Here is a 27,901-nt window from a genome sequence, read left to right on the forward strand (position 1 = left end):
AAGAACAGACTAAACAAACTATTAGCACTTCACTGAACTGAAAGAGAGAGACGACACGCGACACAGAGTGGCGGAATTCTACCCCAGAGAGTATTGGCCTCAAACCTTGGCGCCGCTTTTGGTATTTCTTTATATTGCATCAAGACAGTACAAGCCGGTACTCCAGACTTTGCACCTTCTCCAGGAAGCATGCGAGAGAATGAGCCCTAACCTCGTATTTAAAGGCCCTTGGGTTGAAAAGCACTTACAGTGAAAATCTTGCAAAACTTAAAAGCTTCTGGTCCAAAAAGCAAAGTCAAAAGCTGCCAGCGTAATTTACGGAAATCCGTACAGTCTACCACGTCATTAGCCAACGTAAAATGCGAAAATCCGTACGACCTGCCACATCATCATGTCAGTGTAATTTTTGAAAATCTGCCAAGTCATCAGTTTTTGCGTGTGTGCGGGTCTTTCTTTATTTTAATCCTTTATGTCACTTGGGGCCCGATCGGACGGGGTCCCCATAAGTTGGTAGGACTTCTTCTGTTACTTGTTCTTCTTAGGGTTTAGGCTCCTCGGCTAGCATTTGCAAGTTGGCTCCATTCTTCAGGGCTTTGACACGTGAGCAGTTTGTTACAGCATGGTTCTGTAGGATCTAGAAGGGGTCTTGTCCAAGAACCGTATATAACAATGAGGCATACTGGCCCCACACATCAGGAGAAGTAATCACTGGGGGAGGAGAGTGCTCATGAAAGAATCGCCATGTCTCTCCTGAGTCTCTACTCAAGAACAACTGATACAAGTCTCGCTCCATTTGGGCCAAGTAAGCTTGTTTCTTCCGTCGCACAAGGCGTCGAGAAGCAATCCGAGTTTGTTTGTAAGTGATGACTCCTGAAAGAAGATCCCTTTGAAGCTGGGCTCTCATCTCTCTACACTCATCATACCAACTATTCTGGGGCATGCTCCCAGAATATCGCCTTCGACCTGGGTGAGTGTGTGGGTATGCCTCTGATGCTGCACCATACAATGTCTCAGCCAGTAAAGTGGTGCACTCCACTGAGAGGCCAGGAGTAGCTGTGCATAGACGGCTATAGATCTTCTCTGTATAAACCGAGTCAGTCTGTGTTGTAAATGTATAACGGGTATGTGACCTGCCTCCTAATGTTTGTCCTGTACTATACTGAAATGAAGCAGACAATGTCAAAAGTGCATGATCCACTGCTACGCCCACCACTATGAAATCATGAATACAAGGAATAAAGCTCGGCTGTGCCATAACATAGTCCACTGTACTGGTCCCATGTCTGTGTGGAAAGCATGTGAAACCAGCTGCTCCAGGAAATCGCTGTAAGCCATTAAGTATGGCTAACCCATGTGTAGTCGTCATCTCCGTGAGGTATTCCCATACTCCGTCTGCTCTTTGTCATGTGAGCATCTGTCAAGCCCCAACTCACCCACATCCAGCTCTCTAATCATCTCATGTGAAAGTGTTGTAGAAGACTGTCTGAGAGTTGTCCGTTCGGGCATTGAAGTCCCCTAGGAGGATGATATCACCATCCCTAGAAAATTCCCATATATCATCATCTAGTATAGAGAAAGGCGACTGTCCTCTAGATGCGTACGGCAATGTATAGAAATCGGCCTGTGTCAGCTCTCAGTCTCACCCACATGTATTTAGTACGATCATCTCTCCGTATAATATGTACTAGTGGTTGTAACTCCTCCTTAAATAGGACTGCTGCTACTCCTGAACCTCTACTCCCATGCTCAAATCTCATGACTGTCCTATGGGTTGTCTCCCATCTGTATCCCACCACATGTGGCATAAGCTTTCCAAGGGCTTGATGAGTCTCTGAGAAGAACACAATGTCCCTGTCTCTGAAACTGTCCTCGAAGGCACCAACTTCCAACCTCATAGATCCATTACAATTCCAAGTAGCCATCTTCAGTGTGGTCCCATAGGTCTCACACCGTCATGTAGTGCGCCTATGATTAAAAAAAGCAGTGAAAACCAGCCAGCGATTTTTCTCTCTTTTTTTGGCAGCAGAGAAAAAAAAAAAAAAACTGAAAAACAATTGCGATCTCTACGCGAGCAGCCAATGCTTTGCTATCTTTGTCATGGCCAGGGAGCTATAAAAGCATCACACGCCCTCTCCCAGAGGGAAGACCAATTTCGCAAGGAGAAGATGCTGCTATAGATTTATAGCCGCAAAGAAGACATTCGCCGGTGATGCCCATTGCTGCCCCAAGTGTATCCAATGTCGCTAGGCTCCGGTGCACGAGTTCCCTCGCGAAGAAGTGCCTACAGAGCGTGTTTCCATTGCGACAAGCTGCTGTTTTTCTCTGTTTTCAGCCCATAGATGTCGTAGATGGGGCTGATTTACGAGAAAGACGCCGAGAACACACCTCTTTTATGCGTAGGATTGTACGAGAGGATTTTCTATGTAGAGATCTCTTTCCGGGATTTGCTTTTCGAGAACCGAGTTGCGTTTTGAGCATCGAGACTTTGAAGGTAACGTTTTTCATGTTATGATCTCTGAATATTTGATTGCAGGTGTACTTCTTCTTCACGAGGAGTAGGAGCAAAGGAAGGCATGAGCCTCTACAGGAGAAAAGCGCTCTGAGGAACTAGAGCCAAATCAGCTTAAGGGTTTCGTACCCGAGTTTTGGGAAGTAGATCCACGGATGCGAGAGAGGTAGACTCTCGAGATGTGATTTGGAAGTTGGGATTTCCAAGGGAAGAACTTCGTGTCCAGGAAAGCAGAGTTATTCTGCAAGAAGAGGACTCTGGAAAAGAGAGTCGGAAAAGACTTGTAGGGATGCCATGCCCTGAGTCTGGAAGGTGAGATCCAAAGCGAGAACCTTGATTCTCGAGGATTTGGAATAAATAACGGAAGTTCCTTGGAATAGGGTTTTGCCCTAGGAATAGGAAGCCGAGGCTTCCGGGAACCATGAGGTCTTATTCTAGAATGGAATGAACGTGGTAATACGTTCGGTTCAAGTGCTTGTATAGATTTCTTCTCAGTAATAAAGATACTATTACGGGGAAGACCAGCCCATCTTCTGGTCCCCAATACTATGTCGATCTTCTCTCTCTATCTCTCTCTCTCTATCTATTTCTCTTTATATACTCTGGCTTCAGTAATAAGTGATAAATTCTATTTATCCGAGTATACTTTATAGTGCTATGCGCTCCCGTTTGTGACAAAGCTGAACTCTAACAACATACAAAATAGAGTAGGAGGCAATGGGCAACCCTGTTTCACCCCAATGGTGGAGTGAATTAAATCAGATATCCCCCCTAGAGGGCTGTAACTCCACCTTAAATAGCACTGTTGCTACTCCTGAACCTCTACTCCCATGCTCAAATCTCATGACTGTCCTATGGGTTGTCTCCCATCTGTATCCCACCACATGTGGCATAAGCTTTCCAAGGGCTTGATGAGTCTCTGAGAAGAAAACAATGTCCCTGTCTTTGAAACTGTCCTCGAAGGCACCAACTTCCAACCTCATAGATCCATTACAATTCCAAGTAGCCATCTTCAGTGTGGTCCCATAGGTCTCACACCGTCATGTAGTGCGCCGCTCTACAATCACCACCCGACCATCTCTGTAAAAGGCCATCTTTCCCTTCGCCCTTGCCGCCGTAATCTCTTGCATTACCTCTCTCAGCAAGCTGTGAGAGAGTGAGATTATCACCGAGAAAAATACCTGTCTTGTTGAGAGTAGGCCTCTTTCTCAAGAATTCCTTCTTCTCTTCCAAGGTCTCTCTTTTGAATATTCTCCTGGGCCATCACTCTTCTTGCCCACTCTCCATGCCTTTGTGTGTGAAGGCTTGTCCACCCCCATCATGGATGTCAAGCTTGTGACCTCTTTTTCCACATTGTGTATGTCCTTGAGGCCGGTTACCCTCACATGTAGAGCCCGCATCCTCCTTCTTTGTTCCTCTTCGAGGGTCATGTTAATAAGAGTGGGTGTACAAGGAGCTTCCTTACCGTTCCCTTTCTTGGCAACCTCAATCCATTTTTCGGCCTCCTCTACTTTCTTTTGTGTTACGGAGATGACCGAGGCCCATGACTTCTTCTCCTCACCTTCCTTGATAACCCGTATTTCTTCTCGCATGGTATTCAATTCTTCCATCATGGATGGCTGAATTTTGCCTTCTTCGAGCCGCCCACTTTTTGCTTGTAGATTTTGATTGATAGAATCTTGCATGACCACTTCCTCCTCGAGCGAAGCGATCCTTCTACACATGCCATCTCTTTCTTTGGTCCATCTTTGAAGAATAGTGCTCCTCTCCTTCCTCCACTCTTCCACTTCGTTTCTCCATTCTCTCATTTCCTTCTCTATTGCCCACATCCTCTTCCCTATCCGAATGAAAGAGGCTTTGTGGGCGGTCGGCGAAGGATGCATCTTCTTACACGTGGGGGAAGCCGTTGGCACTTTTTCGATGCTTCCCATGAGTGAGTGAGATAGAGAAGAAGAAGATGAACACAGAGAGAGAGAGAGAGAGAGAGAGAGAGAGAGAGAGAGAGAGAGAGAGAGAGAGAGAGAGAGAGAGAGAGAGAGAGAGAGAGAGAGAGAGAGAGAGAGAGTGCTGCGTGCGAACCCTGTCCCTGCTGCCTGTGCGAACCCTACCCCTGCTTGCCGCGCGACCTTCCTCCAGCCTGCTGCCGCGTGACCCTGGCTGCCGTGCGAGTACCAGCCTGCCCTGCGCGTACCCGCCTGCGTGTACCTGCTACCCTAATTCTGCCTAACCCTAATTCCGCGTACCTGGCTGCCTTGCGCGTACCTGGCTGCCTGCTTGTACCTGCTGCTGCCGCGCGAAACCCTAACAGTCCACATCTGAAAACCCTAATTCTGTGAAACCCTAAAAACCCTAATTCTGTGAAACCCTAATTCCACGAAACCCTAACAGCCCGTAAACCCTAACTGTCCCAAACCCTAACTGTGCACATCTTTCTACCGCCTGCAAGAGAAAGAGAGAAAGAGAGAGAGTCAGAAAGAGTCCAAGCTTCATTTCGGGTCTTGCTTTTCCCGTTTGCCAGTCTCGCCCATTCTTCATGGCGGCTTTGCCGATCTCGAGTGCTACACACGGCGCTCCATCACCACTTGCCTATCGTGTGGACTGTATTGGCGACCTGTTGACACGCATTGACTCCAAAATACAACACTTGGCACAGCATGCCTTGGTTGGTCAGATGATTGGACAGTCTCCACCTCGCTCTTCTATACGTGATTGGTGTCAGACTGCATTGGGCACTACTCAGGGACGGGTCTCGGAGCTTACATTCCTTGGCAGGGGCATATTCATGGTACGTCTTCAGATCCCGCCACTGCCTCAGCCCTCTTGGCTCACTCTCCGATACTCTCTGATCGCAGGATGATATACTTGACGAGGTGGTATCCCGAGTTTACTACTGAGGAGTTTGACAGTCGACACCTTATTCCCAGATTCCCTGTGACGCTCTCCTTCCCGGATATGCCTCTCCATTTTATTGATGAGCATCTCCTTCAGATGATTGCTGCTCATTTTGGCACAGTAGTTCCAGGATCCTGCATCTTCTCATCTGGTCCACCTCGCATTCAGGTCCTGGTGTTTGGGGATACTTCATTACCAGATGCAGTTACTGTGGCTGTGCGGGATCGAGACTACTCTTGCCGAATGGTAGTCACTGGCCGCCCTGGACAGTGCTTACGTTGTCACGAGATGGGACACTTGGCACGAGATTGCCCCACCTTGCCACGCCATCGGCGACAACAACAGCCGGCTCGTGGCACTCATGCTCAGCCACGTGGTCAGCGTCAACAATCGGTTCCTCCTACTACTACTCGAGCACCTCAGCAGCCTGCAGGTGCTCCTCGAGCTTCGACCCTCCATGTTCCTCCCTCCGCTTCAGCTCCTACTGAGGCTACATGGCAGACAGTGGGTCGTAACAATTCCTTCCGTCCTCGTCAGCAACCTACAACGCATGCAGCCCCCAATGTTACCTTTCGTGCTCCCTCTCAAGTTTCCACCACCCCCTTACCCCCTGCTTCTCCTCGCCATTCTTCTTCTTCAGCACAGCATCACTTACGTCTGCTACTAGCTCCTCCTTCACTTGCCGTTCCCGCGCCCGTTCCTTCCCCTCTTCCCATGCAGATGGATCATTCACCGCTATTACCTCTCCCTTTTCCTCCTCTCCCTCTCGCTCTTACTCCCCCCCCTCCACCTTCTGGTCCTCCCTCTCCCTCAGCCGCTCATACTTACGTCCCACGCAGTTTTCTCAGCTCTTGCCCTCTTTCCTGGGGCACTCATCGGGCTGAAATGTGCGGTGACTCAGAAGGACCATTGCGGGTGCAGCTCTACCTTATGCATCACAAGCTTGGTTGTGTTCCCTCTTTAATAGGCAGTCGCTCTCAGCCCACCCATTCTTTTTTCCTTACATTCCACGCAGCTCAGGAATGGTCCGAGGATTAGGTTCTACATTTTGTGCATGCACAATCTATGGCTCAGCTTCATTTATGGTTGTCTACTTCCGCTTCGGATGTATTGTCTCCACACTTCCCTTCATGTATTGGTGCTATGGAATGGAGTGATGTTTATGCTTGCTATTCATTGCCTATGGTCATTCATGTATCCTCAAATGTGGTGCTTCGTATGTCTATCGCATTTGGGGTGTCAAAGCTGCAACATCGGTAATGCAATGTAAACAAGCTGAGGTCCGCAGTTGGTGCAATGAGACACCATATTTTAGAGAGGGCTTGCGGGTTGCTTTCCTACCGCCCGAAGCTCACCCCTTGGATGGCCCAGCTGCCTCCAAGAAGATGCGCAGTTAGTCAGATGCTTTACCAATTCTTTCATGCAGACTATGGATTTACATGTAGTTTCTTGGAATGCTAATGGTTTACAGACTTCTCCGGTAAGAGGTTCTCGTAAGCTTTTACTTCGCAGAGATTTACACGCTCATGTAGTAGGCACTGTGGATATATTACTAGTACAGGAGCATAAGATTGCCACTCCCTTTGGTAATCTCATGCCCTCGGGCGCTCACACTTTTTGGGAGCCTGCTTAGGGCATTCATTGACAGAGTTGCGGTGTATGCATTTCAGTGGGGCCACGGTACTTGGCCTCAGTTCAGCAGCATGGCAACCTTGTTGCTGGCAAAGCAGTCTATGTTTCTCTTTAGATTCAGGACTCTTATCATTGGTTTTATGTCAGTCTATGCACCCACTACTCCTTGGGAGAGGGTTACTTTTTGTTCCTCCTTGGCTGCTGTTCTACCTGCTGTAGACTCTTGGGTTGTTGGAGGCGACTTCAACAATGTCGAGAGCGACTCTGATTGGCGATCCATCACACCTCCAGTTCTATCATCCATTTCTCCCGATGAGCAGCCAGCTTGGGATCGATTTCTTCTAGTTATTCAAGGTGTTGACGCTTGGCACATACCCTCTTTTGGTCACCACCCTGCTACACTTCATTACTCGTGGGGGTTTCAGAGACAGCAGGGGAGATTATTAGAGCGACTTGATCGTTTTTACATTGGCCCTTGGGCAGCAGCTCTTGGTGGATTTATTACTATTTGGAGAGGGACCAGCCTCTCAGATCATTTACCCATCTCATTGTTTATCTCCTTCACTAGATCCTTTGCAGAGAGACGAGGCTGCCGCATCCCTGACAGTGTTCTCTCCACTGAAGTTTTGCAGCAGCAGATTCGTGACTTATGGTCCACGGGTGCTTCTTATTGTGGTCCTCCTGGAGAGTTCCTTGCTCATTGCATTACTCAGTCTAGTATTTACTGCCGTGATCAGACTGCTATTATTCATCGTCAGTTGAGAGTACGCGAGTCTGATCTTCATATTCCTCTTGGTTCCACACAACGCTTGCTTGAGGAGTGGCCTCAGGATGCTTATCTCGTTGCTAGACAGACGGAGCTCACAGAGGAAATTCGTCGCGTACAGGAGGCTAGGTCTGAGTTCACTCATCGTGCTTCAGTATCTCATTGGATAGCTACAGCTGATCGAATGAATAAAGCCTTCTTTGCTGCGCATAAAGAGCGTCCTCCTGGCACCACCCTTCGGACTTTGTGCGATGTTCAGGGGACACTACATATGCATCCTGATGTTATTCTTGATATGTCTGCAGATTATTTTGAGGCATTGTTCACTATTGATGTATGCACTACTGAGGTTTTACTTGCTCGTGAGCAGATCTGGCATCACACCTGACGCCGTTGTACAGACACTATGGCCGAGATCTTGTTGGCACGCAGAGCTTCATGTTGCTGTCGAAAGTCTAGATCCATCCTCCTGTCCAGGAGAGGATGGCCTCACTAGAGCTTTCTTTTTGACTTATTGGGATGTATTGCATATACCACTGCTTCGCGGTTGTCAGGACATCTTTGCATCCGGATATATGCATCCGGATCTTTGCTCAGGTCTCATATCTGTTATTTCGAAAGGGGGTGACACTACTCAGCTCCGCCAGTGGAGACCTATTACCCTACTCCCTTCGGTCTATAAGATATTAGCGTTACTGATTAGCCATCGCTTGCGCCGTTCTTACCAGATATTATTCATACTTCTCAGACAGGCTTTGTCATGGATTGATGCATATTGGATAATATCTTCACTTTTTATGAGGCAGTAGAGTGGGCCAGAACATCTTCTTAACCTCTCGCTTTTTTCATCCTTGACTTCGAGAAAGCATACGATCGTGTTGAGTGGGACTTTCTCGAAGGATCATTAGCCAGGATGGGTTTCCCTTCGAGATGGATCGCAGGCATTTCCGCTCTCTTCAGGACTGCCAGCAGTGCTATTACTATTGGTGGTCGTGTTAGTCGCAGTTTTGAGCTTTCTCGATCTGTCCATCAGGGATGTCCTTTAGCAACATATTTGTATCTGTTTGTCGGAGAGACTATGTCCGACTTTCTTCGTGCTCAGAGTCATGCATTTCGTGGCTTGACCATGCCAGTACCTTCAGCCCCGGACCTTATCGATCAGGAGTTTGTTGATGACACTATGCTGATGTTGTGCTATTTGCTAGCAGCTCTTGATGCCATGCGGGAGGCCTTGGAGGTTTTCTGCATTGCCAGTGGTGCACGCATTAACTGGCATAAATCCTATGGGTTACTGGTTGACAATGATGACATATCTACTTGGGGGGTAGCTGATGGTTTCACATGGCTGCAGCCGGGTCAGACATGCAGATATCTGGGCTTTCAGGTTGGATTTGACGTTTCCTCACAGCAGCAGTTTGCACCCGTACTACAGTCTATTCGCAGGAAGCTATATCATTGGTCTTCACGTCATCTGTCGTTGGCTGGCCGTGCATTGGTCGCCAACCAGGTCATTGTGGCTACAGTATGGTATACAGCCTCTTGTTGGATGCTACATTCTCGTGTGATAGCTCAGCTTTGCAGACTAGTGCGGAACTTTTTAATGGAGCGGCACAGATGGGACTACTGTTACTCGTGCTCGAGTTCGCTGGTCCACGATTATTCGTCCTAGGTCAGAGGGAGGCCTTGACATTATTGATCAAGAATTACAAAGCCGCGCCCTTCTTACCAAGCTTATTGTTCGGGGTCTTTTTCCCGGCCAAGAACCTTGGAAGATGCTTCTTTAGGCCGCTCTTTGCACAACGACTCCACGCCTCGGCACTAGAGATGGTCATACTTGGCATACAGGGTATCGTTTTCTCTTTACGGATGCCCCCTTGTTCACCAGCACTCTCTCACCCTTCATCCGATCACTCCTTCAGATTTGGGTTTCCATGCGACGGGCTATCATACGCTCACCTCCCTCATGTCGTGAGGAGATTGAGCGCCAGCCTCTCATTTGGAATGATGCAGTTTTTGATTCTTCGGTTAATCCACCCCGTCAGCTTGGAGAGAGGACTCAGATTGATTGGGCTGCTTGGGACACTGGCCCTGCTGCCTCTATGCGGTTGTTTCATGAGACACGCATGCTGGATACAGATTTTGTGGCAGAACAATATGACATTGGTCGCGGGGTGACAAACAGACTGCTTGAGATTGACTCCGCCGTTCCTTCACAATGGGACGCAGTCATGTGAGGCACGGTTCAGATGCCTCCACATAGTGGTTGGGAAGGTCTCTTTGCTCAGAGCACTCTCTTATTAGTTTGTTTAGACATCTCTTATTAGTTTGTTTAGACACCATGCTCTTCACAGTTGATACAAACTACTCTCAGGGGATTCATGCTAGATTGACATATGATATCACCTCTCCGCACCTTGTCTACCCAAGCGCTCGATGGGAGGCCATACGAGTAGTTGGCTCCCACGGGAAGCGTCGTTGTGTTGACCCCCGTTTCGCTTCCGCTGATGCCGCCCTTTGGAGGCTTTGGGTGTGGGAGGGTCGTGCCCTATCTCAGCTTTATTGGGACCGAGGAGAGTGGCATTGGCCTCACTCTAACCCCACCGGTGCACCTGTATCATTCTTTGAGTACATTGTCAGAATTGGAAGATTAGCTTTGATGAGACAGCACCCAGAGCAGCCCACTCGTATGCGTTTTTGGTTACATTTAGGTCTCTCCCATGCCTATCTACAACAGTTTTGGTCAGCCATCTGGGATTTACATGCGGCTCGTCGTATTTCTTTTTTCATGTGGATGATTGCACATGCAGGACTTCCAGTTGGGACTTGGCTAGCTACTATGGGTCATGATCCGTTATGTACTCGATGTCCTTTGCGACTACATGAGTCACCTGCACACTGTCTTTGGTCATGCTCCTCTTCTCATATAGTTTGGCTAGCAGTTTGCTTTTTACTTAGCAGAGCCGGTGTTCAGCATGGATTTCTCACTTGGGGATCTGTCTCATGGTTGATGCCGATGCCCGGACCGCATCCTTTCTACGAGGGCTCAGACACAGATCGAGCTCTTATGCTTACCTCGACTGGTTATCGGTGAGGGACTTTGGCTATGTTACCACAGATCGCTTGGCAGGGGGATCCTCAGACACGTGATGAAGTTTTTTCAGTCATCACTAGCATTACACTATGGAATGTTTGGAGAGCTCGTTGTCTTCACATTCTCAGTGCGGCTCCACAGCTCCTTCAGGATACCCTCACTGCCATTTGGCTGGACATGATTCACACCCTGATTTGGCAGTGGGATTGTACATCTAGAGGAGCCGAGGCTCGTCGATTTGCCTTCCTTCGGCGTTGGGCCCGATCTCCACTCTTCTTCACACTTACAGGTGGCCAGATTACATGGCATTATGCCCCCCATCGGTGGTTTCTCCTCCACTCATCACACAGACCACCATGAGATTGTTCTAGTCGAGTTGTCACTATAGTGGCCCTGATTTTTCCCAAAAAAAATAAAAAATAATAGAGAGAGAGAGAGAGAGAGAGAGAGAGAGAGAGAGAGAGAGAGAGAGAGAGAGAGAGAGAGAGAGAGACTCAAACACCAAAAAGTACAAGTAACCCTAAAAAACAGCAAGAAACGCTTGTGAATCCTTAAAAGAACAACCAAACACAGATGTGAAACCCTAAAAAACAACAATAAACAGTGGCAAAACCCTAAAAAACAGCAAAAAAACAGTTTCAAAACCCTGAAAACAGCCAAAAAGCAATTTCGAAACCCTAAAACAGCAAAGAAGAAGTGACGAAACCCTAAAAATAGTGAGAGACGTGAGAGAGAGAGAGAGAGAGAGAGAGAGAGAGAGAGAGAGTGTAGGCAATTGAGTGACTTGATTCAGTCCAAACCACAAGCTCCAAAAACACGGAGTCTTTCCAAGGGGAAGGTACTTGTGTGTGATTGCTTTTCCTTGATAAGCTGGGACGGGGCATGGTGCTAATATAGACTCTTCTCATGAGTTGACTTGCCTGGGAATAAAAATAAGGCTACGACTACAATATTAATTTGTAGATCCAATTATGTATCCAAACACACACACACACACTGCATGAATGCATGTGTGCGTATGCATGTATGTATGAAATGTGTGTTATGTATGTATATAATGTTTTTATATAATGTTTGTATGTATAAATCTAAGAGAATGTTGTGAACTTACAGGTCTCACTAGAAGCAAGAAGAAGGCATTGGGCATCCCTCTCCTATTTGAAGGAGGCGTTGATCCCAAGGCATGGGCCTTGGAGAGAGAGATGGCAAGAATCAGCAAGGAGTGGAGCGATTTTCGCAAAGAGATAAAGATTGATCATCTTCCCTCTGAAAGCGATGACTATAAGAAGGCCAGAGAAAAGATGCTGAGTTACAATGAACAAATGATCAATAAAATGCAAAAGAACCCTTTTATCTTTCCAGGAACAGTCTGTGAGATAGACGAAGTAAGTAACTTCAATTCAAAGGACATGTTGTAGGGGATAGTCATCTTGTCTTTACCCCCCCTTTCTCTGTTGGCCTTGCGTCAATGTTTCCATAGGCATTGTTTCTCCCTACTGCTGCCTTTTTTGCATGGCGTTAGGAGAATGTGTTGGCATGGCGTTTCGCCTTAGGTCGAAGAGAGATTGTGAGGTTAGGACCTCTAGAGGTTTATATCATACTCATTCAAAAGTCTAGTAGGAGATTTCCACCCTTTGTTGGATTTGGCTTTCAGGCGCAACAGATTGATTGATTGTAAGGACATCACTTCGCTTTGCACACACAATCTGCTTAATTGCTTATAGATTGTAGATTTCCTTTTATAGTTGCACAAGAGACAAGAAAGAGAACGGGTCAACATCCCAACCAACCCTCAAGGGCCCTTTACTCTGTTGCTGGGCTAAACCGATAAAGATGGTCGCTGAAATTTACTGGTTTTCTGACTGAAAATCGATGGAATGATACTCCTCCATGTCCACCGCAATATGGGGCTTCACGGGCTGCACATCCCCATGTACGTGAATGGTGAGAGATGCACCAGGGTTGAGGATGCGAGAGATTATGGCTGATGCAGAAAACACCACTATCGTGAGGCTATGGCGACGCGAGCAAGGCTATCTACTGCTGCGTGCTGGAAAACGCAAGCCTTGGGCTGAGAAACGCCAGGCTAGAGAGAGGGTGCGGAGCTTCTTGCTGAAAATGCAAAGGTGGGGAGAAGATAGAGGAGTCTCCTTTGCTCCAAAATGCCACCGAGGGTAGAGAGAGGGACTCACGTTTTCCTCTACTGATTATGAGAGAGGGGCAATTATATTGTCACGTGCACCACCTTTCGGAGCACGGTGACATGCACATATGCACAACCACCGCCGTTTATCGTGTACTTGTCCATGATGTATGGCGCTACGGAGTGTCTCCGAGCGAGCTACAAGCTGGAAGCTACCTGCAACATTTTTTAGAGTCCAATTCGGACCTAGGCTTCATTATGGCTGAGTCTGCCCTTGATCTCCGGAGTCATGACAGAAACTCAGTACGCTGAACTTTGTGTTGATGTATGATCATGTGTGTGTGCATGTGTTGTGTGTTGTGTTTGGGAGCATATGTTGGTACCTAGTTCTGCACCCACTATTGGGCACTGACGACGTTAGTGGGATGTCGTGGTATTTAGTCAATACTATGCATGATGGAGCTGATGGTTGTATTGTCTTGTGGGTGACTATTATGGGTCTATACCTTGCACTTTCCTTTTAAGGGTGAATATGGGCTTATCCTGGATTCATCTAGGTATATTTTTTAGTCGTATAGTGGACATGGAGACTTCACATTGTGAAGTTTTCGTCCGAGTTATGACTAGTTGATATTGTGCTAATTCTTTCTATCTTTTGTGGTGCGTATGCCCTATCAACTACCTCATTTATGTGCTAATTTTTTCGATTTAATACTTCTTTTAGTGCTAGGCAAAAAGAATCACACACATGTTAAGAGTTTTGGCATCTCAAGTGAACTGCCTAACGTGATTCCATTACTTCTTTTGGCTTTTAGGTATTTATTTTGCTTATTTGAAGTCTTGGGTAGGACAATTTATTGAGGTTTCTATATAAGCAACCCCTTGCCTCCATTGTATTACATATTCAGTTATTCAGACTCTCTCTCTCTCTCTCTCTCTCTCTCTCCCCGTGGTCTCTACGCTTCCGCATTGTCGACTTTGACATGGTATCAGAGCCTTGGTAGAGGCCGAGCTACACCTTGAGAGAGGAGGAGCAAGTCGAGAAGGGCCTACGTCGTCGGCGTTCCATTCCCACCCCTCTTATCGCTGCCCAAAACGCTGCCCATCGTTGCCTGACCTGTGCCCTGCAAAGTTTTGAAACGCTGTGTAGATTAGTGGTGCCGGGCCTGGCGCTGCTGTTAGTTGGTCACTGCTGCCCACGACAGCGTTTTGAAACGTTGCCGCCCATGAGTGTTTTCTTCTTGCTGATGACACCATTGCGTGATTGCCCCCCCTCCCCCCCCCCAAAAAAAAGAGAAAGAAACCCGACTGCGTTTTGAAACGCTGGTCGCCTTAAGAGTGGGAGAAAACTTCTCGGAGTTTTAGATTTTGCAACTTCATCATGGCCCGCCCTTGATTTAGCGCCATCGATATATTGAACGGCAATAACTATGCTCATTGGAATTTGATCATGCGACTTTGGTTCTCACGGAAAGGCTTAGGCGATGTTGTAGGTGGCTCGGAGTCTCGTCCCACGAGGGATTCCCACAACAAGTACACTGTCACGAGGACGTGGCAACTGTTAACTATGTCACGAGGATGTGGCAGTTGCTAACCTCTTATCACTGCCCAAAACGTTGCCCATCGTTGCCTGACTGTGTCCTGAAACGTTTTGAAACGCTGTGAAGAGTAGTGTTGCCGGGCCTTGGCGCTGCTGTTCGTTGGTCATTGCTGCCCACGACAGCGTTTTGAAACGTTTCCGCCCATGAGTGTTTTTTTCCTGCTGACGACACCATTGCGTGACTGCCTCCCCCCCCCCCCCCAAAAAAAGAAAAACCCCCTAAGAGAGAAAAAAACCTGACTGCGTCCTGAAACGCTGGTCCCCTTGGAGTCGGAAAAAACTTCTCGGAGTTCCAGATTTTGCGACTTCATCATGGCCCTCCCTTGATTTAGCGCCATTGACAAATTGAACTGCAATAACTATGCTCATTGGAATTTGATCATGCGACTTTGGTTCTCACGGAAAGGCTTATGGGATGTTGTTGGTGGCTCGGAGCCCCGTCCCACGAGGGATGGATGTGGCAGCTGCTAACCTTAGTTGGTGGTTTCTTTCCAATGATTTTTGTTTTATTCTTGAGACCCTCTTTTTGAAGTTGCAAACGGTCGGACATTGTATGGCCAATGTAAACGGTAGTTTCACCTGCAGACGGGAAGTTGGCTGGCACTAGAATTCGTATAGTAAGAGGATGTCTAGGCTCAATTTAAGATCATTTAGGTCCCCCCGTCGCACTTAGCAAGCTGGTGGATACTAGGTAGTGAACTCAATAAAGGCATAGTGCCAAGGTGGGGTCACCGAGGGAAAGTACCCTATAGTTGGGCCATGTGCATTTTTGGATGCGGTCCCAATGGGCTTAGATGGTCAGATGACCAATGGGAGTCCAACGGAAGCATCCCCTAAAATTTAGGGAAGTGGGCCACGAAATCTGTTTGCGTCATTACCTCCGGAATGACAAGGGGAACATTTTAGAACTCTGCTGCAAAGTCAAGTCAGCAACGAGTCGGGAGATTTTTAAGCAGCAACCCCGAAACGGGAAATTGCTTGTAAACGTGCCAAGTGGCACATTTTGGTGTACTTGCCTCACGTAGAAAAATGGGCGCTGAATTTTAAGCAGGGAGGAGGCCTCAGGAGCTTCATTTGCAGTTTGCCATAAGTTAAGAGCTATTGATTGCAAGCTTTCCCTCTCATGTACAGTGTGGTGCAAGAAGTCATGTCTTGCACACCTCACACTGCTCTCTCTCTTCCCTACGTGCAGTAATGTGATGCCCCACAAGAGGGCTCTTCATTTGACTCATGTACAGATGTGTGGTTACATGCGTTTTTGCTGAGCAAGAGCCGCTCTAAGCAGGAACAGGAGTAGCTAATTGTTGCCCCAAAAGCAGACACTGGTGAGGGTGATAACCTCACCGTACAGGTGTGATTACAGCGTTGGTTATGCGCTGTATTTTGACTCTTTTCAGCCATACGGTTGCCAAAACCATTGGGAACAGTGCCCCACTGCTAGTGGGAAGTTCAGGGTCTGTTTATGTCATGTGACACATCCCAACCCTATGTGTCCGTGTTTAAGCTACACCACAGGAGGGTTCAGTCAGTCCAGTCAGTTTAGATCATCAGTGATCTGGCACTTTTGTGAGTCTATTTGTAGACCGTGCATGCCCAGTCATTTAGCATAGATGCATATCCTCCGGTTGCACATAGCATGATCATCGGAATTCCCATCAAAATCCATTAGCATCAGTTACGGGAAATTTTCAATTCATTTAGCCTATTTTCCTATTTATTGGTATTTTCACTTATTATTTTTAAGTGACTTTCCAACAAAAGTAGGTAGGGCAATTTTGCTAAGTTAATATATAAGCAAACCCAAGTTAGCACTTTCTGGCAGAAGAGGCAGCTTGAGCTTCCCGCTCAACAGGCAACTTCTCAGCAGTAACCCCCCCCCCCTAAGCAGTAGACCCTCGCCATACCTCTCACCATCCTCTTCGAAGGACGGACATGAAACTCTTATGGTGTTCGAGATTTGCGAGAGTGCACGGCCATGACTGTCTGTACTTCACGACCACGACTGTTTGTACCTCATTTTGATGTGAATGTTCTTCCAATACATGGCTTTATGACTGGGCAACTTGAGGATGATGCGTTCAGGACTCGGCTAAGGTTTATGGAGTTCTTGCAAGCGCCACTATTGCAACAAGAAAATAGGCAACCTACACCGCGAACAAAGCTTGTTGAGGGTGAAGCCCAAGTACTTCATGCGTCTCAGCAGAGGATAGGGAACACTCGCATGTTGCGGAGTCAGGGGCTCCAAAACAGGTTCCTCCCGTCCTTGAGCAGGTGGTTAGGACGCCTATGCCATAGGCTATGCCAGTTCAGCCCGCCACCTTTCAGAGCCCGCATGCTGTCTTGAATGGACATGGAACTGGTTAGCACGCAATGGATCCAATTTTTTCACCACCCACGGTGTCCCGAGGACGTGGTAGCTATTAACTATGTCACGAGGACGTGGCAACTGCTAAGTTTAGTTGTTGGTTTCTTTCCAATGGGTTTTGTTTTGTTTTTGAGACCCTCTTTTTGAAGTAGCAAACGGTCGGACATTGTATGGCCAATGTGAATGGTAGTTTCGCCCGCAGATGGGTAGTGGTCGGCACTGGAATTCGTATAGTAAGAGGATGTCTAGGCTCAGAGCAAGATCATGTGGGTCCCCCCGTCGCACTTCGCAAGTTGGTGGACACTAGGAAGTGAACTCAATAAAGGCATAAAGTCAAGGTGGGACTACCAGCAAAAAATATCCGACAGGTGGGCCACATTGCACTTTTGGATGCGGTCCCAATGAGGATAGATGGTCAGATGACCACAGGGACCCAAACAGAATCATTTCCTAAAAATTAGGGAACTGCTATTTTGGGCCGTGAAATGTGTTCGCGTCATTACCTCCGGTATGACTAGGGGAACGTTTTACAACTCTGCCGCGAAGTCAATTGAGCAACCAGCCGGGAGATTTTTAGGCGGCAAACCCGAAACGAGAAATGATCTGTAAATGCGCCAAGTGGCACATTCCTGTGCACTTTCCTCATGCAAGAAGAACTGGCGCTGAAATTAAGCTGGGAGAAGCCTCATTATGCAACCTGTCCCAGGTTTAAGAGCTATGGAGTGCTTTCTTTCCCTCCCATGTACAGTGTGGTGCTAGGAGTGATGCCCTGCATGCTACACACTGCTCTCTCTCCCCTACGTGCAGTTAAGTCACGTGACATATCCCAACCTCGTGTGTCCATGGACAAGCTACACCACAGCAGGGTTCAGTCAGTCCAGTCAGTCTAGATTAGCAGTGATCTGGCACTTTTGTGAGACTATTCGTAGAACGTGCATGCCCAGTCACATAGCATAGATGCATATCCTCCGGTTGCACACAGCATGATCATCAGTATTCCCTTCAGAATTCAACAGATTCAGTCAGGGGAATTTTCCAGTGCATTTAGCCTATTTTCCTATTTTTGGTTATTTTCACTTATTATTTTTAAGTGACTTTCCAACAAAAGTAGGTAGGGCAATTTTGCTAAGTTAATATATAAGCAAACCCAAGTTAGCACTTTCTGGCAGAAGAGGCAGCAGGATCTTCCCGCTCAAGAGGCAACTTCGGAGCAGTACCCCCCTCAACATTAGACCATCGCCATCCTCTCCCACCCCTTGGCGTTTTCCATCTCCAGAACCCATCGCCATAAAGCCTCTGTTTCTGGCGTTTTCTCCCCTTCAGGCAGGCAGCCCAATTCCCTTAGCGGTTTTGACCTGCAGCAGCAGCCCCAAAGGACCAGCGTTTTTGGGATTGCATACCAGCAGCATAACCCAGCGATTTCAGCCATGGTAGCGTTTTTGGCAACAGATGTTCAGTCCATTAAAACGCAGATTCTGACCTAGAAAGTCAGCGTTTTTACATCAGTTTTCAGCAAGGAAAACGCAGCATATGCTAGCGTTTTTTTGAGCATGTACAAATCAGTCTGAAGACGCAGCTTTATGGTGCAAGCACATCAGCGTTTTCACCCTCAGCAGGAACCCCGAACAAGTCAGCATTTTCAGCCCTTAAGACAGCAGTAAAGCAATCCATTTCAGCCCCGAAACAGTCCAAGAAATTCAGCAAATACAAGACCACAGTTTTTCAGCCCTAAGTCGTCGTCATCTCCACCGTCGTCGTCATTGGCATATTTCCATTGCATGCTTCCATTGCATACGCATTGTACACCTTTGTGCAATCAAAGTAGACCACTCTCGCCGACGAGAGTGGGACCTTCGGAGGAGGGTTTTACAACCTCTCCGGTGTCGTATCTCTTCTCTCTCCTTCTCTCAGTCTCATTCACTTGCACGCACAATATCCACTCACTTTGTTCGTGATCATAGCACTCTCCATAAGACGGAAAGCTCTCTCTTTCCCTAAGAACTAAAAGGAACCTTGAGCAATGAAGATCACTAATCTTGAGAAGATACAACATTCATTCCGCTGCACCTTACATTGGTATCAGAGCTTTGGAAGTGTTTTGCATTACTCAAGGAAAGAACCACAAGATTTTTGTTTGCTTGTTGCGGTTGCATGAACCCAAGTTCGCTTGGGCGTGGCGATTCCTAATCGTGTTTTGTTGAAGAGTGACAGGAATCCCAAGAAAGAAGGGCTTGTCCAGCCTCCCCTTGTGTCTCTTTTCACTCATTGAGAGCGGACCGTGCACTTAGCGGCCGGCCGATCGACGTGAGGTGGGAAAAAAGAAACCTTGGTGTGAGCGCAAGGCCGCCAAGGGGTGCGTCCGCAGAAAAGAGTAGAACTCGGGTGAAGAGAAGATCCTTCTCCAACGCGATTTGCAAGCGAAAGAAAACCTCAAGAACCCCAAGAACCCAAGACCCTCAAGACTCAAGAACCTCAAGAACCTCGAGAACCCAAGATTCTCACACCTCAAGGATCTCAAGAACCTCAAGACCCTCAAGAACCCAAGTTCCTCGCGAGCTTAAGACCCCAAGATCATAGTGCATGGTCGTCACCCGAAGCAGAATGGATACTTCGTATACAGGTGATGAGCATGAGAGAGGCGACGAAAACTCTTCCCCACCTGGAGATGATTTCTTTAACCCTCCCCCTTCGCCATCTACTCCACCAAGTCCACCAAACCCTATGGAGGAAATGGTCAAGCAGATGATGGCCATGATGGATAGAGAAGAAGCAAGTCGCCTTAGCGTTTTTGTCCCCAGCAAACACAGCATTTTTGCAGCCGTTCAGTAACGCTAGGATCCCCAACATATCAGCGTTTTTTGGATGCATATAGCCAGCGTTTTTGCCAGCAAGCTTCAGCGTTTTGATCATCATTGGGATCTCTGCCATACCAGCGGTTTTCAGCATCAAAGAGGCCTGCTGTCCAGCGTTTTTCGGCATGGGAGATTGACCTAAAAATGCAGCTAAAGAAGTCCCACAGTTCAGCGTTTTACCATCAGCATGACACCCGACCAAGACAGTCATTTTCAGCCATACCTACAGCAAGAAAACAGTCAGTTTCAGCCCCGAAACAGCCACCGAATTCAGCCCATAGCAGATCACAGATTTCAGCTAAAGTCATCGTGGTCATCACCGTCGTCGTCATCGGCATAGTCCCATTGCATCAGTCCATTGCATTCGCATTGTACACCTTTGTGCAATCAAAGTAGACCACTCTCGCCGACGAGAGTGGGGCCTTTGGAGGAGGGTTTTACTACTCTCGTGTGTCGTATCTCTTCTCTCTCCTTCTCTCAGTCTCATTCACTTGCACGCACAATATCCACACGCACAATATCCACTCACTTTGTTCGTGATCATAGCACTCTCCGTAAGACGGAAAGCTCTCTCTTTTCCTAAGAACTAAAAGGAACCTTGAGCAATAAAGATCACTAATCTTGAGAAAATACAACATTCATTCCGCTGCACCTAACATTGGTATCAAAGTTTAGGAAGTGTTCTGCATTACTCAAGGAGAGAACCACAAGAAATTTTTTTGCTTGTTGCGATCGCACAATCCCAAGCTTACTTGGGCGTGGCGATTCCTAATCGTGTTTTGTTGAAGAGTGACAGGAGTCCCAAGAAAGAAGGGCTTGTCCAACAAAAGTAGGTAGGGCAATTTTGCTAAGTTAATATATAAGCAAACCCAAGTTAGCACTTCTGGCAGAAGAGGCAGCAGGAGCTTCCCGCTCAATAGGCAACTTCTGAGCAGTACCCCCCCTCAGCATTAGACCATCGCCATCCTCTCCCACCCCTTGGCGTTTTCCATCTCCAGAACCCATCGCCATAAAGCCCCTGTTTGTGGCGTTTTCTCCCCTTCAAGCAGGCAGCCAATTCCCTTAGCGGTTTTGACCTGCAGCAGCAGCCCCAAAGGACGAGCGTTTTTGGGATTGCAGACCAGCAGCATAACCCAGCGATTTCATCCATGGTAGCGTTTTTGGCAACAGATGTTCAGTCCATTAAAACGCAGATTCTGACCTAGAAACTCAGCGTTTATACATCAGTTTTCAGCAAGGAAAACGCAGCATATGCTAGCGTTTTGTTGAGCATGTACAAATCAGCCTGAAGACGCAGCTTTATGGTGCAAGCACATCAGCGTTTTCACCCTCAGCAGGAACCCCGAACAAGTCAGCATTTTCAGCCCTTAAGACAGCAGTAAAGCAATCCATTTCAGCCCCGAAACAGTCCAAGAAATTCAGCAAATACAAGACCACAGTTCTTCAACCCTAAGTCGTCGTCACCTCCACCGTCGTCGTCATTGGCATAGTTCTATTGCATTAGTCCATTGCATACGCATTCTACACCTTTGTGCAATCAAAGTAGACCACTCTCGCCGATGAGAGTGGGGCCTTCGGAGGAGGGTTTTACAACCTCTCGGGTGTCGTATCTCTTCTCTCTCCTTCTCTCAGTCTCATTCACTTGCACGCACAATATCCACTCACTTTGTTCATGATCATAGCACTCTCCATAAGACGGAAAGCTCTCTCTTTCCCTAAGAACTAAAAGAAAATACAACATTCATTCCGCTGCACCTTACATTGGTATAAGAGCTTTGGAAGTGTTTTGCATTACTCAAGGAAAGAACCACAAGATTTTTGTTTGCTTGTTGCGGTCGCAGGAACCCAAGTTCGCTTGGGCGTGGCGATTCCTAATCGTGTTTTGTTGAAGAGTGACAGGAATCCCAAGAAAGAAGGGCTTGTCCAGCCTCCCCTTGTGTCTCTTTTCACTCATTGAGAGCGGACCGTGCACTTAGCGGCCGGCCGATCGACGTGAGGTGGGAAAAAGCAACCTTGGTGTGAGCGCAAGGCCGCCAAGGGGTGCGTCCGCAGAAAAGAGTAGTACTCGGGTGAAGAGAAGATCCTTCTCCAATGCGATTTGTAAGCGAAAGAAAACCTCAAGAACCTCAAGAACTCAAGACCCTCAAGACTCAAGAACCTCAAGGACCTCGAGAACCCAAGATCCTCACGAATCAAGGACCTGAAGAACCTCAAGACCCTCAAGAACCCAAGTTCCTCGCGAGCTTAAGACCCCAAGATCATAGTGCATGGTCGTCACCCGAAGCGGAATGGATACTTCGCATACAGGTGATGACCATGAGAGAGGCGACGAACACTCTTCCCCACCTGGAGATGATTTCTTTAACCCTCCCCCTTCGCCATCTACTCCACCCAGTCCACCAAACCCTATGGAGGAAATGGTCAAGCAGATGATGGCCATGATGGATAGACAAGAAGCAAGCCGCCTTGCTCAGGAGCGTGAGCGCCTTGCTCTTGCCGCAAAACAAGAAGAAAATCGCCTTGCTGAGCAACGTGAGCGCGATGAAAGAAACGCAAAACTTGCAGCACAACAAGAAGCAAATCGCCTTGCTCTCGAACGAGAGCGCGATGAACGAAAAGCAGAAAAGGACGCCGAGCGTGAAGCTCAAAGGGATTTATTGCCCAAGTCTTAGCCTCGAAGACTGAACCACCCAAAGATCGTTGGAGTTCGTCAAGTGGCGGAAGCCATGGCGCGAATTCCAACCATCCAGTTACAGAAAAGTTGATTTTCAGTAAGTATGACGGTAAGATGATGCTACAGTCATTCATTCTTGGTTGCATCAATTTAATGCTTATTTTGCGACAACTAAGAAAACAGGAAATAGCAAAGTTTTGACGGCAGCTATGTACCTTGTCGGTGATGCTATCAATTGGTACCATGCATGGCAAGAGGCACAGCTAGCCGTGCACCTAGAGGCAGCCGATGATTTCACGCCCCTCTCTTTTAGTTGGGTTGATTTCCAAGACAAGCTCAAGGCGCGGTTTATGCCACCTCAGTACCTTGCACAATTGAAGGACGATTGGTGTGCTCTCAAGCAAAATGGTATGCCGGTTATGTCTTTTTCTAATCGTGTTTTGCAGCTAGGTACCCAACTACGCATGTCGGACGATGAGCGCAAAGAAGCTTCTCTCTTTGGATTGGACGAATATATCAAGTACGATGTCGAGGTATTCGATCCAATCGATCTCAACAAGGTGGTAGCGATTGCTCTCGCCCAAGAGATGAAGCACAACAAGGGAAAGCCCAAGGAGAACAAGACTTCCACAAGTACCTCGTAGACTTCTCAGAACCCTCAGAACGGTAAGAAGGGTAAGAATGGTAAAAATGATAACTCTTCTAACCAATCTTCCAACAGTATCTCATCAAAGAATTCTTCGAATGAATCTAAGGGTAAGGCTAACACAACTGCTAAACCTAAGCTTACCCCAGATGAAAAGGTACCATTAGGAATTGTAGGAGGATACATCACGTCGGAAGAACAAAGCACTTATTCTAAGGAAGGTCGTTCGTTGTTTTCATTGTCACATAAAGGGTCACATAAAAAGAACATGTCCTAAGCTTGAATCGAATGAATCTAAAGAACCTACAGAAACCACTACATCTGTCAATGCAATGAATGATAACACGGGTGTGCCCAAAGTCTCAGGACCCTCCCATTGATGATTCTCTCATTAAATGTTATGGTCGTACGTCGGGCCACCGTTGTGTCATATTGTTTGACCCAGGTAGTATGCATGATGTGATCAGTTTCTCTCTTGTTGAGAGAGCCCGCCTCGAAGTTAGTCCGAGATCTCCTATCGAGGTCTCTGGCTTTCATCCCGGTATGCACGCTCTCATCACGAAGGAGTGCCTTGATGTGTTGTTTGCAATTCAACAGATTGCCTTCACTAGAAGATTTGTTGTTTCTCCTCTCTCAGAATGTGATATGATTTTAGGCATGAAATGGTTTCATTAACTGAACACTCTCGTTGATTAGGAGGCTAACACTTTAACTCTCAATGCCAAAAGTGATTCTCCTACTATCTTTCATGGAGAGGACATTGTTCATTCTCCATCTCTCATTGCTAATATGCAGGACAAGGTTGAAAGGATTCGGGATAAGGAGACTCTCTCAGTTTTTTCTGCACAGCATAACACACAGGATTTGCATGATTGTGTGAAGCATGATGATGATTTGATTGGCAATGATTTGCTTGATCAAGATGTGAGTTCTCACAAGCATGATGAGTTGCATAGTGAATGCTTTTACTAGCGAAGCTAACCTCGTTGCAGATTCGATCAATCACAAAGGATCGATCTTGGCTCTCGAGCCTTGGTCAAAAGCACCCTCACAAAAAGTATTATGTGTTCGCATGATTGATACGCACGCATTGTTCGAGTGTTTCATTCGTGAAGGTTTGCTGTATTTTAGTCAACATCGTTATGTGATCCCTTTTCCTAGGCATGACATATTGTATGTTGAGCACGTTTCTCTCATGGATGAGCACGAATGTATGCGGATTGTTCATGAAAAGCTGAAAAGTTTGTATGTCAGGAAGTCACATTCCATGTCTCCTCCGTGGCATGACACAGTTTCCGAAAGATCACATGATAGTATGAGCACCAAGCATGGGCATTTCCATTGTGATTTGCCACAGTTGATTGATTTCGATCAAACAGAAAAGATTCGATCGCATTGTTTGCATGTGTTGGATTCACGGTTTGTCACTCCATCTCTATGTTCATCTACATTGCATACACAGTCTTTAGAGAAGACAAGATTTTTTTCCTTCACTTCACATGGAATGGGTATGTTCATGGTTTTGTGTTGGAGATGGCTTCAGGAATTTTCAGCCATGGAGATTCTTGAAGACGAAAGAAGCAGATCTCTAGACGAAGTTGAAGCAAGAAAGGAGATTTAGAAGACTATGTGTCGCTTTCGGCGCGGCCCAAAGAAGCAAGCGTTGCCAGATCTTTATGAAGGTTAAGTACAGCATGACCCACACATGCGAATGGGCGGGCGAAGAGTCCCTTCTAGGATTTCTGATGCTGTTGGCAATCTCCCTCGACGCCATACAGTTCGGTACCAGTACCTCACTTTGAAAAAGAGGAGATGTCACGTGACACATCCCAACCCTATGTGTCCGTGGACAAGCTACACCACAGTAGGGTTCAGTCAGTCCAGTCAGTCTAGATTAGCAGTGTTCTGGCACTTTTGTGAGTCTATTCGTAGACCGTGCATGCCCAGTCACTTAGCATAGATGCATATCCTCCGGTTGCACATAGCATGATCATCAGTATTCCCTTCAGAATCCAACAGATTCAGTCAGGGGAATTTTCCAGTGCATTTAGCCTATTTTTCTATTTTTGGTTATTTTCGCTTATTATTTATAAGTGACTTTCCAACAAAAGTAGGTAGGGCAATTTTGCTAAGTTAATATATAAGCCAACCCAAGTTAGCACTTTCTGGCAGAAGAGGCAGCAGGAGCTTCCCGCTCACCAGGCAACTTCTGAGCAGTACCCCCCCTCAGCATTAGACCATCGCCATTCTGTCCCACCCCTTGGCGTTTTCCATCTCCAGAACCCATCGCTATAAAGCCTCTGTTTTTGGCGTTTTCTCCCATTCAGGCAGGCAGCCCAATTCCCTTAGCGGTTTTGACCTGCAGCAGCAGCCCCAAAGGACCAGCGTTTTTGGGATTGCAGACCAACAGCATAACCTAGCGATTTCAGCCATGGTAGCGTTTTTGGCAGCAGATGTTCAGCCCATTAAAACGCAGATTTTGACCTAGAAAGTCAGCGTTTTTACATCAGTTTTCAGCAAGGAAAACGCAGCATATGCTAGCGTAATTTTCAGCAGGTACAAATGAACCTGAAGACGCAGCTTTATGGTGCAAGCACATCAGCGTTTTCACCCTCAGCATGAACCCCAAACAAGTCATCATTTTCAGCCCTTAAGACAGCAGTAAAGCAATCTATTTCAGCCCCGAAACAGTCCAAGAAATTCAGCATATGAAGAACACAGTTTTTCAGCCCTAAGTCGTCGACTCCATCGTCGTCGTCATCGGCATAGTTCCATTGCATCAGTCCATTGCATACGCATTGTACACCTTTGTGCAATCAAAGTAGACCACTCTCGCCGACGAGAGTGGGACCTTCGGAGGAGGGTTTTACAACCTCTCGGGTGTCGTATCTCTTCTCTCTCCTTCTCTCAGTCTCATTCACTTGCACGCACAATATCCACTCACTTTGTTCCTGATCATAGCACTCTCCATAAGACGGAAAGCTCTCACTTTCCCTAAGAACTAAAAGTAACCTTGAGCAATGAAGATCACTAATCTTGAGAAAATTCAACATTCATTCCGCTGCACCTTACAAGTTATGTGATGCCCCACAAGAGGTGTCACCAACCAGTGGCATTTCCATTTTTGTTTATTTTCTCTTTCTTTGGGGAATTTCGTTTGTCTTACCTTTTGGAAACAGCCCTCTGGAAATCTAACTGCCCTGCATTGCATAGCCAGTGTGGAACTGTTCAGAGAGAGTCCAGGCCTAAGGGTTAAAGAGCACTAAGGTTGGACAAGGACTATGGTTTGCCAAAGTGGGGTCATTGGCAAGCCAAAGGGGAATCCTTTGCTACATAGGCTACATTTCAGTTCTTGGTGTGGCTGCAGTGTACAAAGAGGGGCAGATGACCTAGAAGAATGTAATGGCCGAAACTCCTAAATTTTAGGGACTGCTATTTTTCGACGGCAAAATGTCTTCGCGTCATTACGTGCAGTTTGACATGGGGATCATTTTGGTACTCTGTGGCCAAGTCAATAGAGGTTGCAGGTGAGATATTTTTAGACCCGAGGGTCTAAAGCGGGAAAATGCACAAATGAGTGACACTTGGCACTCTCAGGCCATTTTACTACTTAAAGAGAAGGCAAAAACGTGATTTTCAGCTGTGAGCTCGTTTTTGAGTGCTGTCACAGGTGGGAGAGCTTCAATGGAGTGCTGGCTTACCCTCTATGTACAGTGAGGTGCAGGATGTCAAGACCTGCACACCTCTCACTGCTCTCTCTCTCCCCTATTCTTTATGGTTATGCCCCTCTAGTGGGCTTTTCAATTGACCAATGTACAGTTGTGTGGGTTCATGCGCGATCGCCGAGGCAAGAGCCTCTTGCACAGGTAGTGGATTAGCTAGCGACTAATCCCCCGTAGGTACAAGTGATTAGGAGAGGTTTCACGCGAGAAATCTTGTCCGATTCAAAGGGCAAGTAGCCCTACAGGTGCGGGAGCTCGCGGACTTGCTAGGGATGCGACCGGCACGCAAAACGAAGCCCGAAACAGTGAATTACAGCCTGCTGTGTATTTTTGTAGGTTTAGGGTTTTTGCCCTAAACAGACCCTAATACCCCCAGGAGGTTCGGGGACGCGAGAGGACCGCTGTACAGGTGATCCGGCGCATTTTTGGGGCAGAAAACAGAGAATTCAGCGTGCTGCAGATTCTCGCCAGGTTTTGCAAAGTGTCCGTATGCGTCGGGAAAGTCATCTAATGCGTGGGGATACCGACTGTGAAGGATCCTAGTGTAGTTATGCCGTCGAAATCGGGCCAGAACAAATGAAATTCAGCCGAGATTGTGCGGGGCAGCTTTTAGGGAACCACATCTTTTATTCCCTCTGTTAAAGAATAAAGAAATACCGAAAGGGGCGCCTAATTTAGGGGCCAGTCTGGTGTCTGACTCGCATACAGATGCATTCTAGCATCTGTATCCCATTCCCCTCTCTTGTGTCATTATAGCACAGGTAGAATAGACGACTAATAATGGGTGAAAGCTAAATCAAGGTTTGAAGTAAAGTCTACTGCCCTTTTTGAAGTTAACAGGCCGGTTACAAGAGGGCTCTTCATTTGATTGATGTACAGCTGTGTGGGTTGATGCTTTTGTGCTGAGGCAAGAGCCTCCTTGAGCAGGAACAGGGGTAGCTAGCTGCTACTCCAAAGCAGGCACCGGTGAGGGTCATAACCTCACCGTACAGGTGCAAATTCAGCGCTG

The 27,901-nt window shown here is 47.2% G+C and overlaps 1 protein-coding gene across 2 annotated transcripts in view; it reads left to right on the forward strand.

Annotated features, from left to right (window-relative positions):
* The window catches only part of LOC147422129 (uncharacterized), a 68,371-nt gene that overhangs the window by 20,712 nt on the left and 19,758 nt on the right, over positions 1–27,901 (forward strand). Inside the window, exon 4 of one of the 2 annotated variants that reach the window (XM_086503464.1) lies at positions 12,004–12,275. The exons of the other annotated variant lie outside the window; for it this stretch is intronic. Within the exon in view, the coding sequence (XP_086359590.1) occupies positions 12,004–12,275 (272 nt within the window). The remainder of the gene's footprint in view (positions 1–12,003; positions 12,276–27,901) is intronic. 2 annotated transcript variants of the gene reach the window in all.

This window comes from Adiantum capillus-veneris, chromosome 27 (assembly GCF_014529385.1).
Source record: "Adiantum capillus-veneris isolate H3 chromosome 27, ASM1452938v2, whole genome shotgun sequence".
Lineage (NCBI taxonomy): Eukaryota > Viridiplantae > Streptophyta > Polypodiopsida > Polypodiales > Pteridaceae > Adiantum > Adiantum capillus-veneris.